This window comes from Mchenga conophoros, linkage group LG13, assembly GCF_057382185.1.
Source record: "Mchenga conophoros isolate Kocher_MC1m ecotype Shallow Benthic linkage group LG13, M_conophoros_male_GT1.1, whole genome shotgun sequence".
Classification (NCBI taxonomy): Eukaryota; Metazoa; Chordata; class Actinopteri; order Cichliformes; family Cichlidae; genus Mchenga; species Mchenga conophoros.
In genome coordinates, this window is record NC_140538.1 from 7,832,431 (window position 1) to 7,858,700 (window position 26,270).

A 26,270-nucleotide genomic window follows, 5' to 3' on the forward strand; every position below is an offset into this window, starting at 1 on the left:
ACCGTTCTCCTTAATTTAAAAAAGACCTTGGAAGTATCTTATGAATTAGTCAGTGATTTCTCTTTCAAATTGTGCGGGTGTGTTCAAGTGTGTGTACATGCACACACGTGCACTCTTGTGTCTGTGTTTGAGGAAAAGAGAGTGAGTGTAGAAATGATAAGGCTTTAATTGCCTCTTCCTAAAGCCCTCCAGCCCCCCTCTTTCGGCCTATTATAGTATGCAGGTGTGTGCTTTTATGTGCTATAGGAAATACTAAGTGGCATTTCCAGTGCTCAACTCTCACATCACCTGGTGGCATCCTTCTCAGTTTGTATTTGAGCTTTCACAGACCTCCTTTGACCTAAGCAGGAGTTGATGCATAAATCCAGTCCTGCAGGTACAGTTTGGACCCTTTGAAATGTTCGTTCGGTCTTTTTGTGTAAAGACCCCCCATGTTATGAGAGTTAGTAGAAAGTTGCAGTTAGTTATGGCTGAAATGTTCCTCATATACAGAGATTTGAACTCCTTTATGGTCTCAATCATCATCTGTGATCAGCCCAGCCATGAACCTCACTCTAACCCTATCCTAGCAAAATAGGGTTTGTTTGTTTATTTAATGGTTTTCCCAATTCTTGATAAACTATTTACTTGACACTATAAATTATGACTGTAACAGTTATAGTCCGTATTTCATGTTTAAAAAAACAAAGTCAGAGAGGCCAAAAGGAATGACTGCTTACTCTTCAAATTAGTTGCTGCATAAATGTCTGTCCATTAATTGGTCGATTGTGGGATTGATTACTGACATTCAGAAGAATAAAGCTGCTCAGAATCTCCATGTCTACTGAACAGTGTCATGTTAAGCTGCGATCTAATAATTAGCATTTCAACATATAAACTATTAAATGCTAAAAATGAGAAATTGCTGAAGGTGGAGCCATCAGGGGCCTATAGAGATTAAAGTCAGGTGTTCAAGCACCACCCAGATGTATTATTGCCTTTTAGTCACTTAAATGTTCTATTCTTTCTCCAAACTTTTTCTCTTTCCGGATGCTCCTGTCAGTCCTCCTCCACCACACCCATCCTCCTTTTCTCTCTGTGTTGATGCATGTGTATTCTGATCAGGAGTCAAAGGGGTGACTTTGTAATTATGTTCATTTTAATTGGCTCTGCTATCACCCCTCTCATCACTCTGGAGCCCACGCTGCGCTGGACAATGGCAGTCTGTAGTGTCGGGGTTAAGCAACCGCTGTGTTAACACCCCCCCCACCCCCCCACCCCCCCCCCAAAATAAAAGAAAAAACACGCACACTCCTCATGTGTATGTATGTATATATATACATACACACACACACACACACACACACACACACACACACACACAAACTGCCTCTTTACCTGCAGAACATAATTCCTAAAGTGGCCTCCTTAATGAGTTTTCCCTGCCCTGGCTTAGATTAATTGATAAATGGTGGTTTTATCAGCCCAGCTCATCTCTGAATCCATTGCACCACTAATTTGTTTGTTGAAGATGTCAGTTAAAGGAGATTAATACGGTATAGATTTATAAAAACAACATCCACCTTCTTTTCCTCTCTCTGTTCTTTCTCCCAAACCTTGTTACTTATCTGAGAAGGTGGAGGAAGAGCATAAGATTTAGATGGATGTTAAGGTGCAGTTTTAATGTTGGTCATGAAGAAATCCTGCTGGAAAAAAATGGACTTTAGATTTAAAATCTAATTTTGATCTCAGACGGGTTTTTTAGCTCTGAAAATGTGTCTTTTGTTTGTAAGAAGTTAGAAGGTGAAGGTACTTTGAGGGCCCGTGACTCAGAAAATGTCTTCTGATTTATAAAAAAGTGTGTGTGTGTGTGTGTGTGTGTGTGTGTGTGTGTGTGTGTGTGTGTGTCAGCTGAATGTGATGGGGTCAGGTGGCAGGATAAAAAACCCAGTTACAAATAAACAGACAAACACTGTTTGAACAGATTTATCGAATGGTTTGAATATTGAAGTGCAGCAGAGCCACAAGGACACGCCAATAATGCCAAACTGCATTAAAAAAAATTCAATTAAAATCTATGTGCAAACTTACCTTTGCCTATTTTTTCTAATTTGATCAACTCCAAGAGGGTAACAGCAGGAAAGTAGTTGTAGGTAGTCTTTGCTATAACGCTGTTCTGTGACTTCCTGCCTTCCAGAGCTGCTTCACCTGTGTTTTTCACAGGTCCTCATAGACTTGCAGTCTCTTAAGTTTGTCTCCTTCACTGCTCAACCAAGTGCACAGTTGAAATGGCAGTTAAAACAGACTAATGCACTATAGATTTATAAAAGCAGCTTCCCATTTTCTCCTCTTTCTCACAAACCTTATTTATCTGAGGGAGATTAGGAGGCAATTAGAACATTAGATGTGGGCGGACTTTGAATTTGTGCAAATCTGGATTTTAAAATGTAAGTTTATTTCCTGGCAAAGGCATGTCTTGGCCATACGTACCCATATACAGGGCAACCATATACACTGATTTTGAGCGGTGTTTGAAGTGGCAACTGTGAGGTTTCAGTTTGAGCTAGTGACAGTGTAATTTTATGAAATGGTGATTGAGGAGAAGGAAATGGCTCACTGGAATGGCTCAGGAGGAGTCTGAAGTATCCTCTGTTAGATCAGTGTAACTTATGAGAGGAAGCAGATGGAGAAGGACTCAAAGAAATGGAGTGTAGGACATTTTTACCATCAGTGATGTTGTCTTGGTTTGTCCCCACTGCAGACAGCATCCTCACCGCACGTACTCGATCTCAAACCTACCCACCCTGCATGCCTTTTCCCCACAGCCAAAGCTAATTTGCAGAGGCGTGAGTGTGGGTAATGCTACTGCCGTTTCCATGACAAGCTAAAGCCAGCGCTTACACCGCATTATGCCCCTGTGTTACATGTTAGGCGAGTAAGCGGGCGGGTGGGCACACTGCAAGCTGGCACTGTCCCTCCCTCCATTTTATTTTCCTTTTTTTTTTTTTTTCCCCCCCCAGTGAATGGTTTTATTTCAATTTCAAAGGCTTGTCCTCTCCTGTATGCTTTTTTTTTTTTAAAGACAGCTTTGCATGGTTATGCCTGTGGAGCAAAATAGGCCTTGGAAGCGATACAGTCCTGGAAAAGGAAACCGCTTTTCCAGATTTTTGCATTTTACATCTCTGTAGCCAACTGCCGAAAGGCCCTCTGTCTTGGCCTGCAAGTGATGGAAAGCGTGAATCACCAGCAACCTCCCCCCCATCGCCATCATGATGAGTTTATTTACATATTTCTTTACTTGGTGACAGTACACAAAGCCACAGTGCAAAGATTTGTTAAATAGCTATGAAAACTTACTGAAGCAATTTCAGTGTGTCATAGATGGGCTGCCCTTCTGTTTCCACCTGTTCGTAAAATAAAGCCCAACTTAACTAAACAGCGTCTGAGCTCTCGTACTCATACCTCTCTTTGGAAGGAGGCCCCCACCCCAGTCGATTACAAAGGTAATGAGACATACATTTCCTTTGTATGTTAATGTGTATTATTTTTTACGCTACATTCACTCTCCTCTCCTGTTCCACCCTTTTGCCCCCCATCCCCCACAAACCCCTCCTTCTCCCCAATCTCCTTATTGCCCCATCCACTTCACATCTCCATTTACATAATTGAACTTTTGATTGGACTTTGCTCCCTCCCCTCCGCTCTCACGCAGGCAGCGTTTGAAATCCGAAGCATAATTTCATGGGTAAGATGACGCGAGGTGATCGTTCTCTCTCTCTCTCTCTTTTCCGCTCCGTGTTTTTCCTAATGTGAAGACGTTGGACTTGGAAAGCTCAGATTAAACAAATTGCTTGTTTTGATTGAAGGTGCAATTAAATAATTGAGCATGTGGTTATTTGGAGACGAGCCAATCAGATGGGGTTTTTCTGTAGCAGGATGGACATGCCACTTAAGTGCACCAACCCTATCCTCTTAAATATGAGCAGGTATTAATTTTTTCCCCAAGTATGTGTATCTTGGATAAGAGGAGTGTGTTAGGCTACCATTTCTAAGATGTTGTTATCCATACAGTAAGTGTGTATGTCCCTGCTGTTTGCATGCATGTACAGTATGTGTGTCTTGTGTGTACTTTGCACTGCGTGTATATGTGTGTGCATGGACTTTCCTTTCCTTTTTTTTCTTTTTTTGCCTTAGGCTCCTTGAGCGGATTACAAGTTTTAAAGAGTATGAGATTCAACACCTCCTCAAATCTGACACTCTGACACTGCTTTGAAGCCTCGAAAGTGAGATTGGAAAGACACGGAAGCTCTTTTCTCTCCACAGAGTCGTGGGTTTATGTCATTGGGTTGAGCCCAGTTAAGTTTCCATTGAAGCGTCATGCCCCAGAGTGAGAGACAAAGCTGCCACTTTAAAATGTTTGACTTGTGTCTTTTTTTTTATGACTCAGAAAGGCTAGTTTGGTGGCCTCTGTGTGCTTTAGCCCCCATGTTTAATGCCACGTGACTTTGTTTACATTTGTTGATCTTTGTTTGGGTACAGTTTAGTAGACTTTCTTTCAGATTTTTACCCTTGACTCTGCAATTCTCCACACTGTTAGTGGGGCAAAAGGTATAAGACTTGTCTACAATAAGCAATTAAAAGTTTCTTTATTAACTAAACTAATGACTGGAATCAAAATCTTACCATCCACCCATCCACCTATGATTATCTGAAGTTTAGTCCCAGTGGCATCAAACTATTTAGGGTGTTCTAGATGTCTTCTCCCCTTTCACCATGACTATCCAGTTGAGACTGGAAGTTACCGTTGACCACTTCACAGGTCGTCTTACAGTCATTAAATAAGTAAGTTGAATTCCCTCACTTGGGACAGCCACTTTCCCCCAACCAAGAGGAAACAATCCACCTTTTTCTGGCAGAGAACCTCTGCCTTGGAGCTGCTGACTTTTATCCCAATAGTTTCACTACAAACCGCCACAGTGTGTGCTGACGATCACGCTCCAAATGTAACGTATTTCTACAGCTAAAGACTGTTTTTGAGTCTTACAGATGTAAATTGTTGCTGTTCTTTTACAAAACTTCTTTTTTGCATTTCCATTATAAATGGTAGATTTGATCAGTGTGTAAAAACTGAAATATATTTTATTTTCAGACTGTCCATCTGTTTTGTAAATAAGAAATTAATTTCATTAATGTTTCCTGGAAACCTTTTAAGGAGGTAGGGTAAGATGCGTCTTTTCAACTTATGGTTTCAGCTTATCTCGAGTAGCTCAGTTGAACATTTTCTTTACTTTTGAATAAAGTGGAGAATTTGTGTCTTTATTTATTTAATAAAGTGGCTTTACCCGTGCTTCCCACTTGATCGAAAGCATTTGTAATATTGTCTTGCCTATCTAGAGTAAATTAAATAGTTGCTCATGGTCCACATCTACAGTAAAGACAACAACCTCACTCTAGAATTGTTCTGTAGCTCCACATTATCCTGTGAGAGCTTATTAATTATCTCTGTCATTGTTGAGCAGCATCACCGTTATTTCAGATCTCACATCACCCTCCCAAAATCACATCTGTGAAACCCAAAATCCTCCTCCTGACTCCAGTACCAACAGGAAGCTGGATGCTTCCATTCCCAGGTTTCCTCCTATCTTTCATTCAGGCATTGTAGTGAGCTTAACCCCCCTCCTTTCTCTCTAACATCCTTTTCCCTTCCTCCATTTTTTTTGCTTTCTTTGCCCCGTCAGATGTATGTTGTTGACACTGAGGCATCAGGAAATAATGGAATCTCTTGTCAGTGGCTTGTATTTTCTGCCCAGGCTGTTATGGCTGTGTATAATAGTAGCAGAGGAGGAGGAAGAGGGGAGGTTATGTGCCACTGATAGTAATGAAGGTTGCCTTTTCATTTTTTAATATGGAATGTTTGTGGGCCAAGGCAATGCTCTCCGCTAATCCTACCCTCGAGCCGAGCTAGCTACATGACTGTGTCAGTGTAACACACACACACACAAACACACACACACAGTGACATTCACACAGACTGATAAAAGACAAACACACACACATGCACTCGCTCCTTTAGGCAAGACAGCAAACTGTTTGATAAGTCAGGGTGCATTTCTGCTCCTCATGAAAATTGCACTCCTGTGTTTGTGTCTTAAGGAAATGCAGCCAGTCCTGTAACGGACGATATGGTATTTGTTCAATATTTGATGGATATGAAAGCTCGAGTGGTGCGATGTATTTGTAAAACCTTTATCGGAAAAGGTGGTAATGAAACAGTCTGAGGAAAACTACACCCGCTTTAGGTTGTGATGACTGTAGGGTCGCTGCAAGGGGTTTGTCGGAAATGAAGAAAACATTTGGTTAATCTGTGCTTTTAAAATGGCTTGCCAATTTCCAGTAACGCACCTCCAAATACTTTTAATTGAAGTCAGAAGTATGTATAAGTGATTATTTGTGTGTATTTGTGGCAAGGTGAATGAGCCTTAAAGACACTTTCCCTTAAACTTAATATTTATTTCCACTGGCTGTGTTACACAGGTGTGTGTGTGTGTGTGTGTGTGTGTGTGTGTGTGTGTGTGTGTGTGTGTGTTTTCTGCCGGCTAGGGTACAGGGTCTGCGGCACTGGAGTGTGCTGTGTGTCTAATTGCTTTAATAGCACCTGGTCTCTAATCCCAGGTAATTAGAGCGCTCAAATTAGACAGCTACTTTCAACCGTCACTTGAAAAAGCAGAAGGGGAAGGCCTGGAGGAAGACCACTCCACACTGAAACTCTAAAAACACACACACATTGTAATGGCACACACAAATGGCGGCAAAGGAAGAACACGACTGGAGTTTGAGTCTTTGGAATGATCAGTGCTCACGGTTAGAAACAAACAAAACAAAATAACCACTATCCACATGCTGTAATTTTAAAAATAAGATAATCCTTATCTTTTTGCCGCATGATTTTATGACTTCTTATCTTGTTTTTTTGCTTCCTTTTTCCCCCCTTTCCATTTGTTTGAGAAGCACTGAGGTTTTGTCAAGATCTCCTAAAACGTGTCTGACGGAGCTGTGGGTAAAGGTTAAGGCCCTCTTTTTAAAGATGAGCCGGAAATGTCAAGAGCCTGCCCCTCAGGCTCTCGCTACAGTCTCCCTGTACCAAGACTGCCATCGGGCCCTGATTGACTCTCTCACTCACACACACACACACACACACACACACAGGTACAAAGGTTAGGAGCTGCTATTAGAGATGGCCTCCAGTCTCTTTCATCTGCTTTGGAGCTTGTGGCTTCTTGGTAGACTCCAGGCACATGGTCATAGTTTAAAATGCAACAATGGATGAGTAACAGACTTCCTTGTGCTTATAGGCTAAATGGCTTATTTTTTCACTTTTGACCTTGTAAACTAAATATATTTAATATTAAAACATTTGTGAACAGATAGGGCAAGGCCTGACGGCATTATCAAGCCTTTTTTTCAGTTTATAATGTAAAAATAACACAAAACCATCTAAAATTGACAAATGTTCTGATGAGGAATTAGTCAGCACGCTGGAAATTCTATCTCCTTAAAATTCAAATCTCCTCAGTCTTGGCTCCCATCCCTCGACTTTATTTCTTCATAATGCAGTAGCCGAAAGCAGCCAAGAGAGGGGGTTGGTTGGCCACCACAAGCCTTGTTAGGGGAGTGAGGTTCACACAGTGAGAACTGTCTTGAGCTGCAGCTCTCAACTGTGGGTCTTAAAACTGGGTTAACTAGTTACTGAGGTACATCACCTCATGTGCAACTAACTTCTTTCCTTCACTGGCCTCTGCCGAGGCTTGAGTAAAGGTGAAGTTTAAACATCACCTGGTAATGTTTGGATGTCACAGCTCTCATTTAAGTGAGTAATGTTAAAAAAATGTGTGCAGATAAAACAGACTATGTTGTAAACTTTCTCAAACATATTGCATAATATAATTCATGATGTCTGTGTTATTTGTCATATGTTAACTGCATATTTTTTTATTTTTTTTTTTGCACAAAAGACTGATATACGCTTGCATTTGGAACACATTTCATTCTTTTTGATCATTGGCCTCTAATGTATTTAATCAAATCTCTATGACATTTTTGCCGTTCCTCTCCAAAATGATCTGAGAGAATTATCCCTTATCAGTCCCTCCATAACCAGATTAGTGAACAGCCAGCTGAATAATCAGAATAGCACGGGCGTCAGGCAAAGACCACTGTCTCCACACCACTGAGGATTTGTGGGATTTGGAGTCTAGGACAGGAAAGGCTCCTAATGGTGAGAGCTTTTTCAACCCAGATAAGACTTCAAAGGCGGAGCTAATTAATAAGATGTTTACATTATTCACGGTCATACACTGCATTCTGAATGACCCTTCATTACGGCACGAGTCTGTGTGTGTGCACGTTCATTCGTGTGCAAGCGCTGTCATTCTGTCCCGGTGTCGTGCTAATTGGATGGGTAGTAGTTTTTAAGTGAAACATTTTTATTCAGTAATAAATAAGGAAAAGGGGGTTGTTTTGGAGTGAAGGGAAGGAGAGCTGCATAAATATATACTCTGGAAATTAATTGACAAAGTACAAGGGTAAAGTATTAATGTGTGGTGTCATTTGTGCTTTAAATATAGTGATCCCAAATGACAGCTGTAATTAAATCATGTATATCTGAATGTTGCACCAATCCCCTCATGTTTTTTTTTAAATTTATTTTAAAAACATGACATTTAAGGAGTCTCCCTCTTTCTTCTTTCTCCCCCATCATTACCCCTTTAACCCTGCCACCGCCTCCTGCCTGCAGCCCAGCCCAGTCCCAAGCCCCATTCTGGGAGGAAAACCCAATGCCAGCCAGTCCCTGCTGGCCTGGTGCCGCGAGGTCACGAAGAACTACCGTGGGGTGAAGATCACCAACTTCACCACGTCCTGGAGGAACGGGCTGGCCTTCTGCGCTCTGCTGCACCATTTCAGACCCGATTTGATGTATGAACCACAAACGCACAGATCACATTAAATTCACACTCATTCTGAACGTAATAACTAACTCAAGTTAGGTCATATGTTCTAGTTATACCTAATGTTATACCTAATCTTTTTTCATAACTTGTAGGGGTGCAACGTTACTCCCAGACTACTCTTTCCCCCTTTTGGGGAAAAAAAATCCCCAATGTAGAAAAGACGACATTAAAGCCCATTTGTCATATGTATTTTCAGTTAAAAATTGACTTCTGCATAGACATAGGTTTCCCACTGAGGTCTAAATCATCAGTCAAGCATCAGACCTATAAGATAGAAATATATAATTTCTTTTAGCTCGTATCCTCCTTTAGCATCTACTTTTTATCTATGTGTGGTTTCTAATGAAAACTGGAACCAGACAGATGCAATGAGGAACGATAAAGTAAATGTTGCAGACTGTATAACAAAGAAAATTGTTGAAAGAAACTGAGCAGAAAATAGGGAAAGTTGAGTAAGTTGCCGAAACTGACATTAACTATATCCAAATCAAGCTGCTTCAAAGACTCCACCGTTAGCTGATGGTGTGTTTGTATCGTGATTTCGGTCTCGGTTTCAGAATTCTTACACCCCTAATCCCTCGCTATTATATTTGCACAGTTAACCTGTAGTGTGCCCGTGTTTGATTAATGTGATTCATTCATACAAACACTCAATCTGTCATTTCCACAGTCAAAAACTGTTGTATGTTTGCTTCCGACACTAATCGTGTTGTTCTTGTGTGTGCGATTATAATTCTTTGAAGTATAGTGTGTGTGTGTGTGTGTGTGTGTGTGTGTGTGTGAGAGACACTCAAAAGAACATTATATGGAAAACCTGCAGTCCCATCAAGGAGGCACACATGAAGATAATTTTGTGTACACGTGTGTGTGTTTGTGCTTGTGTGCCTTTCCTCTCCGGTGTGTTATTTTTACATATTTTCCACTCTATTAGTTCTGTTGATTGCACTGCTATGAAATTGCATGTTACAGTTCTAATACCATTACATGTGACGCATATTTAAACACACCTTTTTCTCCGCTATGTCTCTCTGTCTACCATTTTTTTTCTCTCTCTTTCTCTGCTCACCTCCTCTCCAACCCTCCCCACTGTTCTTTCAGAGACTACAAGTCGCTCAATCCTCAGGATATTAAAGAAAACAACAAAAAGGTAAGAGGCAGCCACCGCTGGGCCCTTCACACCACTTAGCTCCCTCCCATCCACATCTCCATTTGGCCTTATTTAGAGATCTGCCATTAATCCATGGATATTGTGTTTATGTGGTTTGAACGGGATTGGTAGACACACATAGGAAGACAGTCAAATGCATGTGCACACACAAATGACAGTTTTCATAAGATGTTCCCCCCCTGCTGTGATGTGTGTGTGACTTAGTCACCTGGCAGAGATGAGAAAGTGTGTTCAGCTCAGCAGCATGCTGGGAGCTTACTAAACTACTTTAGCAACTTGTGTGTTTTTAATAAGAGAACATTTGTCTTGTGTTGCTTAGAGCAGTGGCTTTAAATGGTATAAACAGGGATTTGGTGTCAGCCATACATTTTTGTTTTCAGTGGTTCAAAATTAATGGGACAAACTAACAATTACATGTAAAGACTTTTTAAAATACTTGGATGAAAAAAAACAAAACAATGTCTGCCTGAAATGTAAAACCGGGGTGTAGCACTATGGACATCAGCGAATGTTGTGTTTACTCCCTCGAGTTGCTCCCCCAGATCTTTACTGCAGCTGCCTGTAGGTACGTGTTTGTGGGTATTTCTGCATTCAGGTTTTTACTTAATAATCGAAAAGCAATCGAAAAGCATGCTCTCTTGGGTTTTAAATCAGATGACTGAGTCAGTTATTGAAGACTATCCCATTTCTATCCCATTGCTTTTGCAGTATGCTTTGAGTTATTATCCATTTGCGTGGTGAAGCGCTACCTGGTCAGTTTTGCAGCATTTGGCTGAATCTGAGCAGTGAGCATAGCTCTGTACACTTCACTGTTAGTTTTTCTTTAGTTTAGTCTGCTGTGGTCTTTCAGGCCTTTTGTTGATGCTGAGCTGGTCGGTGCATTCAATCTTTTTAATAATGCAAACGATTTTTGATTTGTCCACTTGTAAAGTTTTTGCTGTCTGTCTGAGGGTTATTTGGGTTTTACAGGCTAATGGTTGCTCACTTACAATAATATATCTTAGGATCTCATATTGACAATTAAATAAAAGTTACAGTGAAAACCTTCACAATTCAAATTCAGCACTTTGAATCAACAGCCTGCTTCATTTGTCTTCAAATAACAAGTGAGCAGGTCTCACCTGGCCATGAAATTGTCATCGTCAATGTCAATTATCCCATTAATTTTGAACCTCTGAATATGGGGGATTGTGTATAAATATGGTTGTCACTCTTAAACAGTTGTAAATTTATGTATATTATAAAACTCCCTGAATTAAAGCTCAAAGTCGCACTTTAATCCCATCTTGATTGTCTGATTTCCATCCCATGTTATTTTGTACAGAAGCAAAACTGCAAAATGTATGTGTGAAAAGAAGAGTTTCATTCCTCTCCTCTTCTAACAAATTTTGACCCACACATAAAGCAGATGTACACACCTATTTTTCATTGTTGCCCTATGTCTTCATGTCTGCACATTGACTGTTAAAGGTTTCCTTCCACACAGATCTAAATTTTTTTTGCCCGCTGGCTCTTCGCCTCCACATTTACTTCTTCGCACACTGCTGTATTTTTCCTGCACTTACTACACACACGCTGCACGCACCTGTATTCACACGGCACACCAGCGGTCCCCTTTTCGGCCCCGAGGGCTACACGGAACGATATGCGTCGGGTTCCTGCAGCTTGATTTCCTCTTCTCATACACTCTCTGGCTGAGCGATAACCTCTGGTGGCCCTGTTAGGCATGAATGCTAGCCTGTTGACAATAACCACAGTGGAGGGAGAGGTAGAGACCCAATCCCATATCTGCTAACTGCCCCTCACCCCCCTCCAGGTGCTCAAGTAGCCCTGAAGAAATTGGCTAGATATAAGTAATATAGGAATATGCCGTAGAAGGTGATAGCTGGTGAATAGCTGCAGCACTGTAGCCGGCGTACTCCGACCAGCTTCTCTGTGGAGATCTACACCTGGTGCTCATGTATATTTGGCAATAATGGAGATACAGGTAGATATTACCTACCACTTCCTGTTAGTTCTCATGTAGCTCTCAAAAACCTGGGTCTATAATGTATGTATTTTTAGCTGTCATTGTTTCACACAATGCTGAGAGTGTTATAAGGGGTTAGACTCACGATATTGGCTAAAGTAATAGAATGGATGATATCATTTCTGAATGGCCATTTAATATAATGTTCTAACACCTTGCTGAATTTATGCTATGAAGAATTAAATCTTTATCCCTTGAAAGCTTACTAGGAGTAAACCTTGAAGCTCTTTTTTGAACTGAATCGTTTTTGTCATATTTCATGCCTGCTTATAGAACAGAAATGACTGTTTGCATCAGAAATTAAGTGAGGGTAGTCTTTGCCTGTGGAGCAACCTTTGGAAAATCCCAGAAACTCTTCCAATGGTCGTCAAAACACCTTTTCATGGAGATATACTGAGGTGTCAAAACTCATCATTAGACCACAGGGCGGTCGTCAAAAGCGTTGAGGCAGTCCAAACTAGTACCGAGCACCAGTGAACATTTCATCGAGAGATTTGACCCCATCGCTCCTAAATGTCATGCATAGCTTAAAGGGCGGTGATCATATTTACATATTTTGTTTCTTGTCTTTTAGCCTAACATTTCAACAAAATGTGCACTGTTCCTTTCATTTTCACTTACCTTTAGCTCCATGTACAGAGAAAATATCACAAGACTCTGATCAGAAAGATCTTCTGTTAGCTTCATCATTTGTAGAAGTACTCTGGTTGAGGTGCTGCCTGGAATGGAGGAAGACAGGAAGGAGGACATGGGGTGACCGGCTGCTAGCTGCGAATTCACCTGACCTACTTTACTGTGTCATCAGCACAGTGTATTCATACAGATGTTGTTCAGACTTTGTGGTGGGAATCTGGCAGTTTAATGTCTGATCCAAGTGAGCAGAACATTTGTGTTTTCACATGCACAGAGAAAGGTTCAGGGCTTCATGTTCATGGAAGGAAACTGCTTCAGACAGCAGATTCACATTTCAGAACAATGAGAGCAAGGCCCTCAGAAAAACAAAGCACTAAAATATCAAAGATAGCAGCCAGTGAAGTTGGTGGAGTTTTTTTAATTTAATTTTTCAGTCAATGAAAATACTCCGGTAAGTTTGCTTCCTCCTGGATTGTGCTGAGTCAAATATTGGCATTGCATGCTGCTTTATTTTGGTTGCTAGATTAATTTAGCTTCAAAATCCTATCATGAAGAGATGCTATGAGATGCAGTATCTGGAAGGTGTTGTATCACATCTCCAGCGTTGCTGCACAACTGTAAATGCAAGTGACTGATTGGATGTGGAAGCCAGGTGGTTCAGGAGAGCAGAAAGATTAGTACTGCACTGGGTGGTGTCATATAGCACCCTGAGGGTGTTTGAATAGAGAAAGTTGACCATCATAAAAAGAAAATGCTGACATGACATGAGATACAGTGGAAGAGAGCATAGTGTGGCAGATTAAGGACCCCAAAGCAGGAAAAACAACAAAATAAATGACAATGGGTGTTTAGAAAGGAGACTTTTTAAGAGGAAATCATAAATGTTTGCAGATCTGAGTGAAAGAGACTGATGAAAAGAGAAGAACCTGTTCAGTGCTGATTCCTGATGAGTTATTGGAAAGTATAGAATTTATTGAATGGAGAGCGGGAATGGAAATGTAGAGAAACGACGACTATCTCTGCTTTTCATGGGCAGTTGATAGACATGGCCCCCTCCTCTCACCGTCTATCTGTGAAAAGTGATTGCAATGAGCTCAGACTGTGCTGAATTATGACAGATAAGGGCAATCAATATTGGGGGTTGGTAGAAAAAAAAGGGGGAGAAAGTGAATAATTCAGAACATCCACAGCCTTTGAAATGATCTGTTATCAAACGGTATGTGTTTGCATGTTAATTTGTAGAGGTTTTGTATGTTTTATGACTTTGGAGCATCGATATGTTTGGACCTTTTGCTTGTGTGTGTGTGTGTGTGTGTGTGTGTGTGTGTGTGTGTGTGTGTGTGTGTGTGTGTGTGTGTGTGTGTGTGTGTGTGTGTGTGTGTGTGTAATGAGGCCAAGGAGAAGTAATTTGTCATGCCATCTGATAGTGTAGCACCAAGCACCAGGCTAAATCGCCCTGAGCGCAACCATGAGGGGTTGGGTTGAAGGAAGGAGGTGCTGATGATTGACAGCGATAGATAGCTGTCAGTCAATGAGAGGGAGTGGAGGGGGAGCAGGGAGCAGCGGCCTGGGGCAGGCGGTGGTGACATTTAGTCCAGACCCAGAGCTTTGTCGGGAGGTTGATGGAAAGTGAGAAAACTAGATATTCTCCAAAATGTGTGATAGATATATATATATATATATATATATATATATATATATATACACTTTACAGGTAAAGGAAAAGGTTTTTGGTCCTAGATGCTTTCTGTAGTAGTTTAGCTGGTGTACTGTTGGTCAGTTGTACTCGGGGTTTGGCTGTATCTAGTTAAACCTTGTGCAAAAGAGGGATTGCATTTTTTTAAATAAGCTCACCATTGTCAGTCAACGATGCATATCAAACAACATAATTTAAATGCCATTAAAAAAAATGAATGAGAGAGATTATTTTAACCCTTCTACACTTGAAGTTGATTTCACAAACTCGATGAAAGCCCACCATGAAGATGGAGCTTGATTCAACACCACCTTCTACTCCATTGCTATGCTACTCTGCTGCATGTAGTACACACAATAGTGAGTGTTATAAACAAAGGGTTGGAGCAACTGTACTGGCTAAACTATATGGGGGAACGTACATCAGCAGGTCTTAGTGGTGGGAATCACCAGGCGTTCTATGATATGTTATCACAGGACACAATACAGTATTATTGTGATTTCTTTATTATTTTTTATTTTAGAATATCAGAGTGATTTTAATCAGTCCAAGTCAGACTGTGAGTGTTTCCAGAAAGGTTACCTCCTGTTAGGTGGCCTGTGTGATCAAAAGTGGTCATGAGTGTGCAACACCCTCAAACTCTAAGAAACCATTTAGTTAGCAGAAGTTGCAGTCAGTTACAGAATGAGGAAAAATTCAATACAATCAGGCAACTACCATGTTTTTTGTACATACATGGAGGTTGATGTCCTGTATTTACTCATGTGACTGAGCTTGTTCTGAATGAGGAGTTAGCTTTGTCAAGCTAAGTGTATCCAGAGTTGGATGTTTTTTTTGGGGGGTGGCCTGATTTAACATAAGTTTGCTCAACTAATATTATTAGGGTTGCAGTACTAGTATGCATTCACATGTATTTGTGGCAGGGCCTAGGAGCTTCTCATACATACTTGTTGAATCATATAAAGTGTTTTATTGCATTTTGTTTATATTTATATAGCAGAATCTTAACTGTAATAAGCATAGTGTATTTATGTAAATCTCAGTCATCACACATACAGTGATTATTAACATCTATATATTTTTATAATAACTATATAATATATTCAATTCATTATCCCTCTGCAAATGTGATGTTACGTTCTTTGTTTCCATTTTTTCATGTTTCACTTGTGATGTACATCGCCTGTATGTAATTTAACAGCCACAAAATTTGTATCCAGTAGATTTTGTTCGGCTCAGTACAAAACACAGAATGGAGAATTTTAAAAAGTGCCAAAGGCCCATAGGAGGGGATTTCGCTCATTAGTAAAAAATAATAATAATAAAGATAATGATATAGTTATAATAAGACTCATTAAAGCTTGATAGTAGATTATTTTATTAAATTTCCTGGGCCAGCCGTATCTCCTCAGCTCTTTTTAAGACCTGTGGTTCTTCCTAAATGGAGCCACACTGTTGCACTTGATATTTGCTTTACCTTACAATATAAAGTACCTTAAGGCAACTATTCTTGTGATGTAGCACTATTTATTTGTGCAGCTGGATAGTGTAGTGGTAAAAATACACACCACTGGAGTGGGGGTCGCAAGTTCAATCCCCGCCATGCTAAAAACCAGCCCTGGAGTGGCGCAGCTACGTTTGCAGCCTGTCTGGGTGACATAAAAGTGGCTCAAGCCATCTTTTTTACTCCCTATAACTGTTTCAGCCCACTATGAGTATGCATGATTATGGTTATATTTACTGTTTTTAAAATTTAAAAGCTAAACATGTGTTTTAAAAGTTATTTTAAAAAGTAATTTTCAGCAAGAAATAAGTGAGAGAGAGGTACATTGTTATTTCTGGCATCTCTGTTTTGGTAGTTTTGTTGTATTGCCACTTTAATTTTTTACTTTACTGGAGATGCTGTACTGTGTCACAGACTGCAGGCTACCACCTTTGAACACCATCCTCTTAAAAACAACAGGGCTTTGCTGAGTAGTCATCATTGTCTCAGTACGATACGACCAATACTTTTCAAACTGTAAGAGAAGATATAAGAAGAATAAAGCATGACACTAAGGTCGAAAAGACTGTAGCGCATGTCAAGACTAACATCGACCCTGAAACAAAACCCAGTTCGAGAGCCTCCCCCGACCTCCTCCTCATGCAGCTCTCACTTTCTCCCACTCTCACGCTTTCCTTTCTCTCATTCTTTCATTCTGTACCTATTGAGCAGCAAAGTTGTCGCTCTCTTTCACAGCCTACCCTGGGCAAGAGGGGAACAATGCAAGCACACTTTGCTCCCCTGAATACGTGTTAGAAACCCAATCAGGCCCTCTTATTCGTCATATTCTTTTCTCTTTTTTCTTTCACAGTCCTGTCAGGGAAGGGGGACGGGGGGGGCTCGCAGCAAAGGCAAACCCCTCTCTGTTCTCCCTTTTCTTTTTTTCCCGCCGTCTCTTCTTTTTTTCCTGCTTTGTTTTTGTGTACATGCACTCACATGCACCTCATTTTCCTGTGTGAGTATAGTTATTCTACCCATGGTTAGTTTTTTAAATCAGTAGAAATAAAACAAACAGGTAAGAGTGGAAAAACAGTCCTTCTACCAATTGATTGTAAATTGAGAAATGCCTCAGGTATATGAACTCTACAAAAGCATGCATACATGCCATAGTTACATCGTAAACCATGTACTTTTAACATCTCTTAAAGGAAAACCGGCTGTACAGGAGCATCAAGGAAGTAGCCACTGTGATGTCAATGAGTGATTTGTGATTGCCTCAAGTTAATCCCTTTGTTTTTATTTTTTTGTATTTTTGACAACCAGAAGTGACCTTTTTTAGACGAACTTGTCTGTAGAAGACACCAAAGACACTGTGAGGTCCACCTGTGTCACCATACCTGTCTGTGAAATTGGTCTTGCCCCTGATAATTCAGACTTTTGGTCTTAATGCAACTGAAACACGCAAGTTATAAAATAAAACAAAAAAAACCCCTCATCTGCAGTTTTTGTAAAGTGGGAAATTTGCTATAGAAAGACTGCATTGTACCAGGCTGTAAACATGCTTATATCTGTGACTAAAATTAGGAATTTTAACACAACATCTACCTGGCTTTTGGGTCCAGCCTGCTGTTGTCATTAGAGAAACATCAGTTTTTTTCCGTCCTGGCTTCATTTTTAGCCCCTGCGGTTGCAGCTTGGTTAGAATCCACTTTTTCCCTCTTATAAAAACACCTCAGTATATATAGGACGTGGTTTGACAGACTTGAGAGCAATTTCTGAGTTGTTCCATGCATAGTCACTACATAGGCACCTCTAACTACTGATACAGTATGATTTAGTAACCAGGCCAAAAATATGACAGAGACCACACAATTCAGAAAAGAGCTTTGAGGTTTTCTCCTAGTAGGCTTTCAAGGTGTAAAGAGTTAACCAACAGCTCAGTAGTAGAAAGGCCCCATGTGAGAGTAGTGCAGGTGCACATTTTTATCCAGGGAAAAACCCACTGGATTTTTTCCACACTAGTGAGAGTGGGTATGAAGCAGACTATCTCCTGCTGTGTGCTACATGTGAGAAAAGCCAACTTTGGACCGTATCCCGACCTGCTTCTTACGATATTGTCCAGAATAAAAGTGAAAAAATGTCTCTAGAGGCTAGTTTCACAAGAAATTGGAGACTGAAGAAGCAGGAAAGAACTCAAAATTGTAAATAGTTAAGCAGGCTCTTCAACCATCAAGGAGGGTTTGGTGGAAATCGTGGGGGTTGATAGACTGAGCAGATCAACAGAGGCAGTGAAACAAACGGGTGCAGCAACAGGTTGGAATTAGATCAACACTATCAAGCAGGCCAGATACAAGCTGCGATACCTGAGAGAGATGGATGACGAGGTTGTGTGTGCGCAGGAATGGAGGCTGTGTGTTTGTGTGCTGTTAATCTATTTATTTACCTGTCATTGGCTGCGATAATGGTTTTCATCCCTTCTCTCTGTGTCTCTCTGTCTCAGTCTATCTTGTGATGGGGGATTGGTTTTTCGTGTGTCGCTTGATAATCACACCTGTATTTTCTCATCAGACTCTAATCAGACCAATTACACGCGTGACGGAGAGCGTGGGCATGTTGATGCAGGGGAGCGATAAAGACACACACATACACACTCACAGACACTTCGGGATTAAGCTCTCTGTCTTGGGGTATCTACGTCCCTTATCGGGGACAACCATCCCTGACGTGGCCTGTCAGCAGGCATGCCAAAAGTGTCGCTCACGCACAAACACATGCGAACACACTTAGGTCATGTATGCAATGCACCAAATATAATCTATGTCTAAAAAAGAAAGCATGCCTCTCCTGTCTTGCTATTTACCCTTTGATCCCTCTCTGCCCTCGTTGTGATGAAGAATACTCTGAAAGTCTGTCTATTCTCGTACTTGTTTCGATAGGCATATGACGGCTTCGCCAGCCTCGGCATCTCTCGTCTCCTGGAGCCATCCGATATGGTGCTGCTGGCCATTCCTGACAAACTAACAGTAATGACCTACCTGTATCAGATCCGGGCCCATTTCTCTGGCGAGGAGCTCAATGTGGTGCAGATAGAGGCCAACAGCAACCGCAGCACCTACAAAGTGGGTGACTTTGAGACTGATACAAATGCATCAATAGACCAGGACAAGTTCTACGCTGAACTGAACGATGTGCAGCCCCGCAAGGCTGACTCTCAGGCTGCTGTTTCTGCCAGCGGTGCCACCACTGAATCTAACACAGCTGAAGCTACTGAGGGAGAGGTGAAGGAGCAAGGTTTGAAGGCCGAGGTAGGAGCAGTTTCGGCCGGCTTGTCGACTCCAGCGCTGTCACAGTCCTCGCTTCCTGTCCCATCACCGCGCACAGTATTAGTTTCCACAGCAACAAACTCAACCTATGTGATGGCGTCAGGCTCTGAGGAGAGGGGAAATCTACAGAAAGCAAACACTTTAGACCTTAGTGAGTTACCACAGCGAGTGGAGATGGAGAAGGAAAGGCAAAACAAGGATGAACCAGGAGAGCAGAGAGGAGAGGGAGCTCCCGAACCAGCGTCCCCTACCAGGAGAGGAGCTACTTTGTCCCACTCGCCACCCCATCCGAAACTGGGCTTCTCCTACAACAGGGATGCCGACCTCATCAAGAAAAAGAGGGCAAGCCTGCGTCACTCAGAGTCTGAGCCTGCATCAGATACCAGCTCTTCTCCAGTGAATCATACAGATGCCCCAGTCAAACAGGTAAATACACATGAAGCCTAACATTTCATACTTTATTAACACACTGTAGTGTTTCCTGAATATTGTAAATATATGACGTTGGAAAGTAATCAACTAAATTACACACGTCTAATCTTGAGTCCAGTGCCTTAAAACACCTCTGGGTCAGTCTGTATGATCTGGACTAATTCTAACTGCTTAATGCAGGTATTAAGATTCTGACAGCGTTTGCGTGCAGATTCCTGCTTTTCCCCCTAAATGAATTGTTCTCATTTTTATCCTTGCACCCTGAATTTGATTGAAACTTTCACAGCTACATCAGTCAAAGACAGAGGATACGGTGAACATTCATTCCCTTCTGACGCTCGCTAAGCTTCAAATCCCGACCTCGTTGATGCGGTTGCAGAGATGACCGTACTGAAACTCTCCCGTTCTGCATTAGATGTTGTCGTCACCTGTCTTGTAGCCGAGAACCAGACACGTCTGGGCCGAGCCTTTAACACGTGGCAACTATGAAAGGCACTGGGAGAACCCCCTGCTTTGACATTTCATTATATTTTTCATTATATTTCTCATCCCTGCAGTTGATGGCAGTCGCACCGTGACTGCTCAGGCGTGGCGATGCTTTGCACCGAGCACACATCATCTCGTCTCTCACACACGCCCTGTGACACACACCTGTATGTGCGTGTGTGTGCACAATCACACTGAATGCACTGCTGTCTGCGTTGGTTAACCCCAGATTACTGCTTGTTGTTTACAAGTCGAAAGGTCACAGGGCAAGCGGGGGGCTATGACAGTCATGACATCCCATTTTGATCTGCTTTTATCTAGTTAGCAGGATGTATCCAGGCCAGATTTGGGGTAATATTGCTAAATGTAAAAGCTCTGCTTACAATACACCCAGAATTACCTTGCAGATAAAATTCTGACTTCAGTGTGTGGTTTGCTTATTTGCCAAAGCCGTCATGCTCTCCACACAAATGGACCCAGACAGGGCTATGAGCCCAGGTTCCCCTCAGAGGGTGCATATCATAGGGAACATACCTGCTCCTGGATTAGAAAAGCATAGGGCTGAATTAATCCCCCACTTGCTGCATGTCCAGTAAAGAAATATGAAAGCCGCTTGTGTGATAGTTTGCGGCTGAAGATAAACACATCACTCACCATTCTAAACAACATTATTGGTTTCATTCTTCTGGGGAAATGCTTTGAAAATTAGGAGTGCCTCTTTGACCACTGCAGTCATGATTTATTTTCTTTTTAGGAGCCACGACCTGCCCCTGTGTCGAGCCCCCCAGCTGAGAAGGTGAGTATGGTTTAAAAGAAATGGATTGTTTTAGTACTTCAGACCTTGATTAGCAAGTGGTAAATTATAAGGAGAAGCTACCTTACATAGGAAGTGGCCGCAGTCTTGAGCAATAGGGCAAAAACACGGACAGTTGGAGATCCAAAGGCTGAGTAGTCATTCCTGTTATACTTCTTTAAAGTCCGCTTAAAGTCAACTGCCTGGGTCCATGCATAGGTGGTGTATTTTGATATAAATTCTCAGTGAACAAGTCCAGGCAGTCACAAAAACTAAGCAGGCCGGTTGGCATCAGCATGGACCTTTGCGCTTCCCAGGTAGACCCTAGCGGACTCGTGGATGCGAAAAGTATGCAACCTCTTTTTATCTTCTGTGACTTATTACCCAGGTGATATACTAGGTATGGATACCAAAGATGATTTCATTTTTATATCATTAAGAAGTTAGATTTAAAAAAGCTATATATTATTATACAACATTCCAGGATTTTTTCCTCTATCTGGCATGCATGTTTATGCCGCATTGGCAACCACCAATTGCTAGAGAAAAAATGGTTACTCCACATTTGGTTGGCGAGTGATTGCTGGAGGCTGTCGCACTTCAAACCTCCTTGCAGTTTGTTTGGTCACTAGCGGTTTATGACAGTTGTCACTGGTTTGCCTGGAAGACACTGACTTTTAAAACGTAAAAAGCTGAAGTTGACCCATTTGAAACCTGTTATTTTAGTGGTAATGCACAACAAAGTTTCACTACCGCTCTGTGGTAGAGACAAGTTTGCAGACAAGTCAACATCCTCCATGAAAATCAAAGTTGACCACGTCAATCTGCTAGCATCCAAAGAAATCACAAGGTTTTTAGTGCAACACCCTCTTTGCAACCAGTTTCAACTATGGGGAACCTGCAACCTCCAGCAATCACTCACCAATCAACCCTGGAGGTTGCCAGGGGGTCACCGGTCTGTAGGTCTGTGTGATTGAGGTCTGGCTGAAGAAAGCTTACCTTATTTATGGCACAATGTGATTACAATGAACCCTTCCCAGTCTCAGTTACAATAGCTTTAGTTTTCTGAGTATATCCTCTCTCTTTTCACATGTGTAGAAGGTCCTCTCTCGTCAGGAGGAGTTGAAGGAGAGAGCCAGACTCCTCTTGGAGCAGGCCCGCAGAGATGCTGCGATGAAAGCCGGCAGCAAATACATCTCCAACTCAGCTGCAGCTGCACCAAACAGAGCTGCAGGTGTCTGTGATGTAAGTCCAAGCCTTCCTTTTTGTCTGTGTGGGATTGGAGGTGTTGGTATTGTCCACTTAAAAGAATGAAATTGTCTCTGTTCTACCATCATTCTGGTAGAGTTTGATCTTCGTTTCATCTGCCCAAAGAATGTTTTTCCAGAACTGTGCTGGGTTTTTTTTAATGTTTCTTTTTTACTGTAGTCCAATCTGGACTGTCTGGTCTTGAGGCGTATGACTGGCTTGCACCTTGCAGTGAACCCTCTGTATTTACTTTCATGCAGTCTTCTTTTTATGGTAGACTTGGATATCGATAAATCTTCTTCCTGGAGAGTGTTGTTCACTTGGTTGGCTGTTGTGAAGGGTTTCCCTTCACCATGGAAATGATTCTGTGATCATCCACCACTGTTGTTTTCCATGGACGTCCAGACCTTTTTGCGTTGCTGAGTTCACCAGTGCTTTATTTCTTTCTCAGGACATACCAAACTGTCACTCCTAATATTTTAGCAGTTTCTCAGATGTTTTTTTTTCTGTTTTCGCAGCTGAAGAATAGCCTGTTTCTCCTGCATGGAGAGCAAAATCTTCCAAATGCAAGCACCTCACGCAAAATCAACTCCAGACTTTTTTTCTGCTTAACTGATAATGACATAACGAAGGCGTTTCGTCACTTGCACATGAAATAACCTTTGAGTCAAAGTACTCCAATTAAAAACTGAGCGGCACAACTCCTAAGAAAGCTGCCCATCTACACATTAGGCCATGACCATTATGTAACCATTACTGGAATATGTTTAAGTGAACAGGTAAAAAAAAAAAAAAAAAACTTGTGTCAGTGTCCAAATATATATGGACATAACTGTAGATGTGGACATTGTATCTAAGAAAGGCCCTGAGAGTCAGGATGAGGTCTGTGTAGTGAGTAAAAGCTTGCTTGAATATGAGTTTTGTTGTATGGCATCACGTCAGTGTGCAGGGAAAGCTAATAGGGTGACCCCACACCTCCTCAACTTATTCAGCGCCCTCATGTCACTTCCACAGTCTCTCTATTTGCTGCTCACTGCGCTTCCAACATGCTGGAAAAGCTTGTCCAAACTGTCTCATCCTGTGGCAGCCCACTTTGGTGAACACTTTAAGGAAAGGCTTTGAGAAGGAGAGAAGACTTTTCCTTATTAACTTCTGCTGAGACTCACTTACACTCTGGTGTGTGGAACATGTCAGTGTGGAAAGCTCAAATATGGATGGACTTCTTCGCTCTCTCCTCTCACCATAAACATGTCTCCCCCTCTCTCTCGTGCTCTCTCTCTCTCTACTCAGACTCTCTCTTTGGTCATCTTGACTCTGCACAATTTTTATGACATCCCCCACCAATTTTGCTGCCCCCTCACTTTACCCTGAACACTGAGTAAATGTTGTACACAAACACCTGTCAGCAAAAGTACATTCATGGTAAAAAAAGAAAAAGAAAAAAAGAAGGGGGCCAGAAATCGCTGTAGCGAAGCAAACTAGACTAGAGAAGATGCGAGTGAAATTGCCAGCTCTGAACTGAGCACGCTCCACTGAACATAATATACTGGGAGGAGGGGGCACACTGATGAACCAGGAGTTACCCTGGGAAAGCACTGTGGTCAAATCCTCCGTTATGTTTCCAAATATTTCAGAGAAAAGGAAAGGGGGAGGGTTAAGAAAAAAATATGGTCTTGTGAGAATTGTGACGACAAGGGATTTGAGGGTAAAATGAAATAAATACCTTTTGGTAATGAAATATCTAAAAGGCAGCAGCCGCATGCCCCCTGCGTTTGCTCCCTGAGTCCTTAAAGAGAAATATGCCCTTGAATTAGATGTTTTTAAAGTGTGTATGTGTGTGTTGTCGGTGTTTGTTCATGTTTGTGCGCCGGCCACAGGAATAACCAGTTCGGCATAATCTGAGGAAATAAACGAGGACCTTCCAAGGACTGGGAGCCGTTAAAAGTCTTCAGTGGAAGAAAGCAAATTAAAAGAGTTTTTCAAAGCTGTTGCAGTGCTGATATATTTCCTTAGCCACAAAAAAAGGTCCTCTTCTGTCCCTTGTTGTCTGGCAAGATGGCGGACTTCACTTAGATTAGCTCCTTAAAGTAGGCAAACCCACCCCTCCACCCTTTCTCTCTCTCCTCCTTATTTCCTCACTCATTTCCAAGGACAATTGGTTAATAACCCCTAAACACACACTTACTTACACATACACACACACACACACACTCCTCTGCATAAAAAAAGGAAGGGAAGCAAGAGGGGTGGGAGGGAGATATTGAATTGTTTACACTTTTTTTAATAGAAAACATTGATCAAAGGAATACGACTGGCCTCGAGGCCAATGTGCTGATAATTGTTAGTGATTCAGATTAGATTACTTGATGTCTTGTTTTGATTAGCATGAGTGTGTGTGTGTCTGTGTTATCAGCTGGAGAGGCCCAAGCTTTTCCCATTTAACTCTCCATCTGTCTAAGTAGGTGCTTTGTGGTTTAGCATGCATAGGGTATAATTTAATTCAGCTAAAGCAGGCTTCGTTCTTCAAGGGAAACGGCTAATGTGAGGGAAAGGTGGGGCTTACATTAGCTGCTTTAGCGTATAGCTTTCAAAGCACAAACGACAAATGAGTCATCAGGTGTCATCTTTTAACTGAAATCATGTCGTACACAAAGCTGCAGGTGTCAGGATTTTTATATGAAAATGCAGTTCTCTTTTATCGAAAAACTGATACTCCAGAAAACTCATAGTTTTAGTGCTAATTATATTACACTGGTCAGCAGTATTTCAGGAGTTGTCTTCAGAGATAAAATGAGCTATTACTTATTTTGTCTGCCAGCTCTAAAGAAGTTAGAAGTTAAAATGGCTCATTTTTCTGGCATTTTTAAGAGATTTAATTTTTCCTGTTTTTACACTTGTGCACTGATTAGATCAAAAAAAGATCAACTCAGGTGAGATTTAATATAGAAATTTAAAAAATCAAAGCTTATTCAGCTGCTGGGCCAGGCCAAAATGTTGTCTAAGTGGGATGGTGTGAAACAGTGATTAATTGGAGATTGATTACCCAGAGTGTTATGACATACATCTCAAATGTTAAAAAAAAGCAATCGTTATTTACTATTTAACACTGTAGGACATCCCTTTGAGTGTTGAGACTAGTTATGCTACTTAGGTTTTAGGTTTGAAACCTTCTTTCCCCACAGCTAACACTAAATGTGACAGAAACCTCAGAAACATATACAAACTGATACATGATCAAGCTCAGCTATACTAGCTATCTGTACTAAAATCAGGTCTTCATCTATTCATGTGAACATAGCACGAACAATGTGTTAGACACTTGTTTGGTGTGTGTGTGTGTGTGTGTGTGTGTGTGTGTGTGTGTGTGTGTGTGTGTGTGTGTGTGTGTGTGTGTGTGTGTAGCCCTGTTCTCCTGACCTATGCTCTCCCTCCTGCCATCCCTAATTGTAGCCCACAGTCACTGCTTCTTTCATCTAAGGTCACAGGTTCCTCTCTTTCTCCCTGCCTTCTCAGTCTTTCTCTCTCCTCCTCACTCCATTTCTCTTTCATGTCAGATTTTTGACTTCGAGCCCCAGTTCTTTCCTTTCCCATCTCTTTATTTATCTTTGTCTGTCCTCTCTCTGTAGTCTTTGATGGATGACCAGTACTACTAATTGTTCTGTGCTCACCAGCGTTGGCCTCACCACCTCCTCCTCCTCCTCATAGGTGGCCTTCACAACATATCAGTAGTCACTGGTGCAGATGTCTTGTAATGTTGTAATGTCACCACCCCCTACCTAAGCAGTAGCCAAATGGGTGTGACAAAGTGGGTGAGAAGACCATTTGTCTACATTCTTAGTTAACATTCTTGTTTTGATTTAACCATATTTCACATGTAATCTGCAATAGGCAAACATCTACTATCCCGGGTTTGTTTATGTTCTGCACTTTTACAGATTATATAATATAACATCTTGGTTTAAATCAATTCATGCAAGTTTGTTAAGTTAACA

The 26,270-nt window shown here is 41.5% G+C and overlaps 1 protein-coding gene across 5 annotated transcripts in view; it reads left to right on the forward strand.

Moving 5' to 3' along the window:
• ehbp1 (EH domain binding protein 1) overlaps positions 1 to 26,270 on the forward strand; it is a 163,499-nt gene that overhangs the window by 76,147 nt on the left and 61,082 nt on the right. For all 5 annotated transcript variants that reach the window (XM_085296229.1, XM_085296230.1, XM_085296231.1 and 2 more), the window contains 5 exons: positions 8,774 to 8,952; positions 10,086 to 10,134; positions 18,933 to 19,745; positions 20,992 to 21,033; positions 22,129 to 22,275. In XM_085296229.1, coding sequence (XP_085152355.1) covers positions 8,774 to 8,952; positions 10,086 to 10,134; positions 18,933 to 19,745; positions 20,992 to 21,033; positions 22,129 to 22,275 — 1,230 coding nt within the window. The remainder of the gene's footprint in view (positions 1 to 8,773; positions 8,953 to 10,085; positions 10,135 to 18,932; positions 19,746 to 20,991; positions 21,034 to 22,128; positions 22,276 to 26,270) is intronic.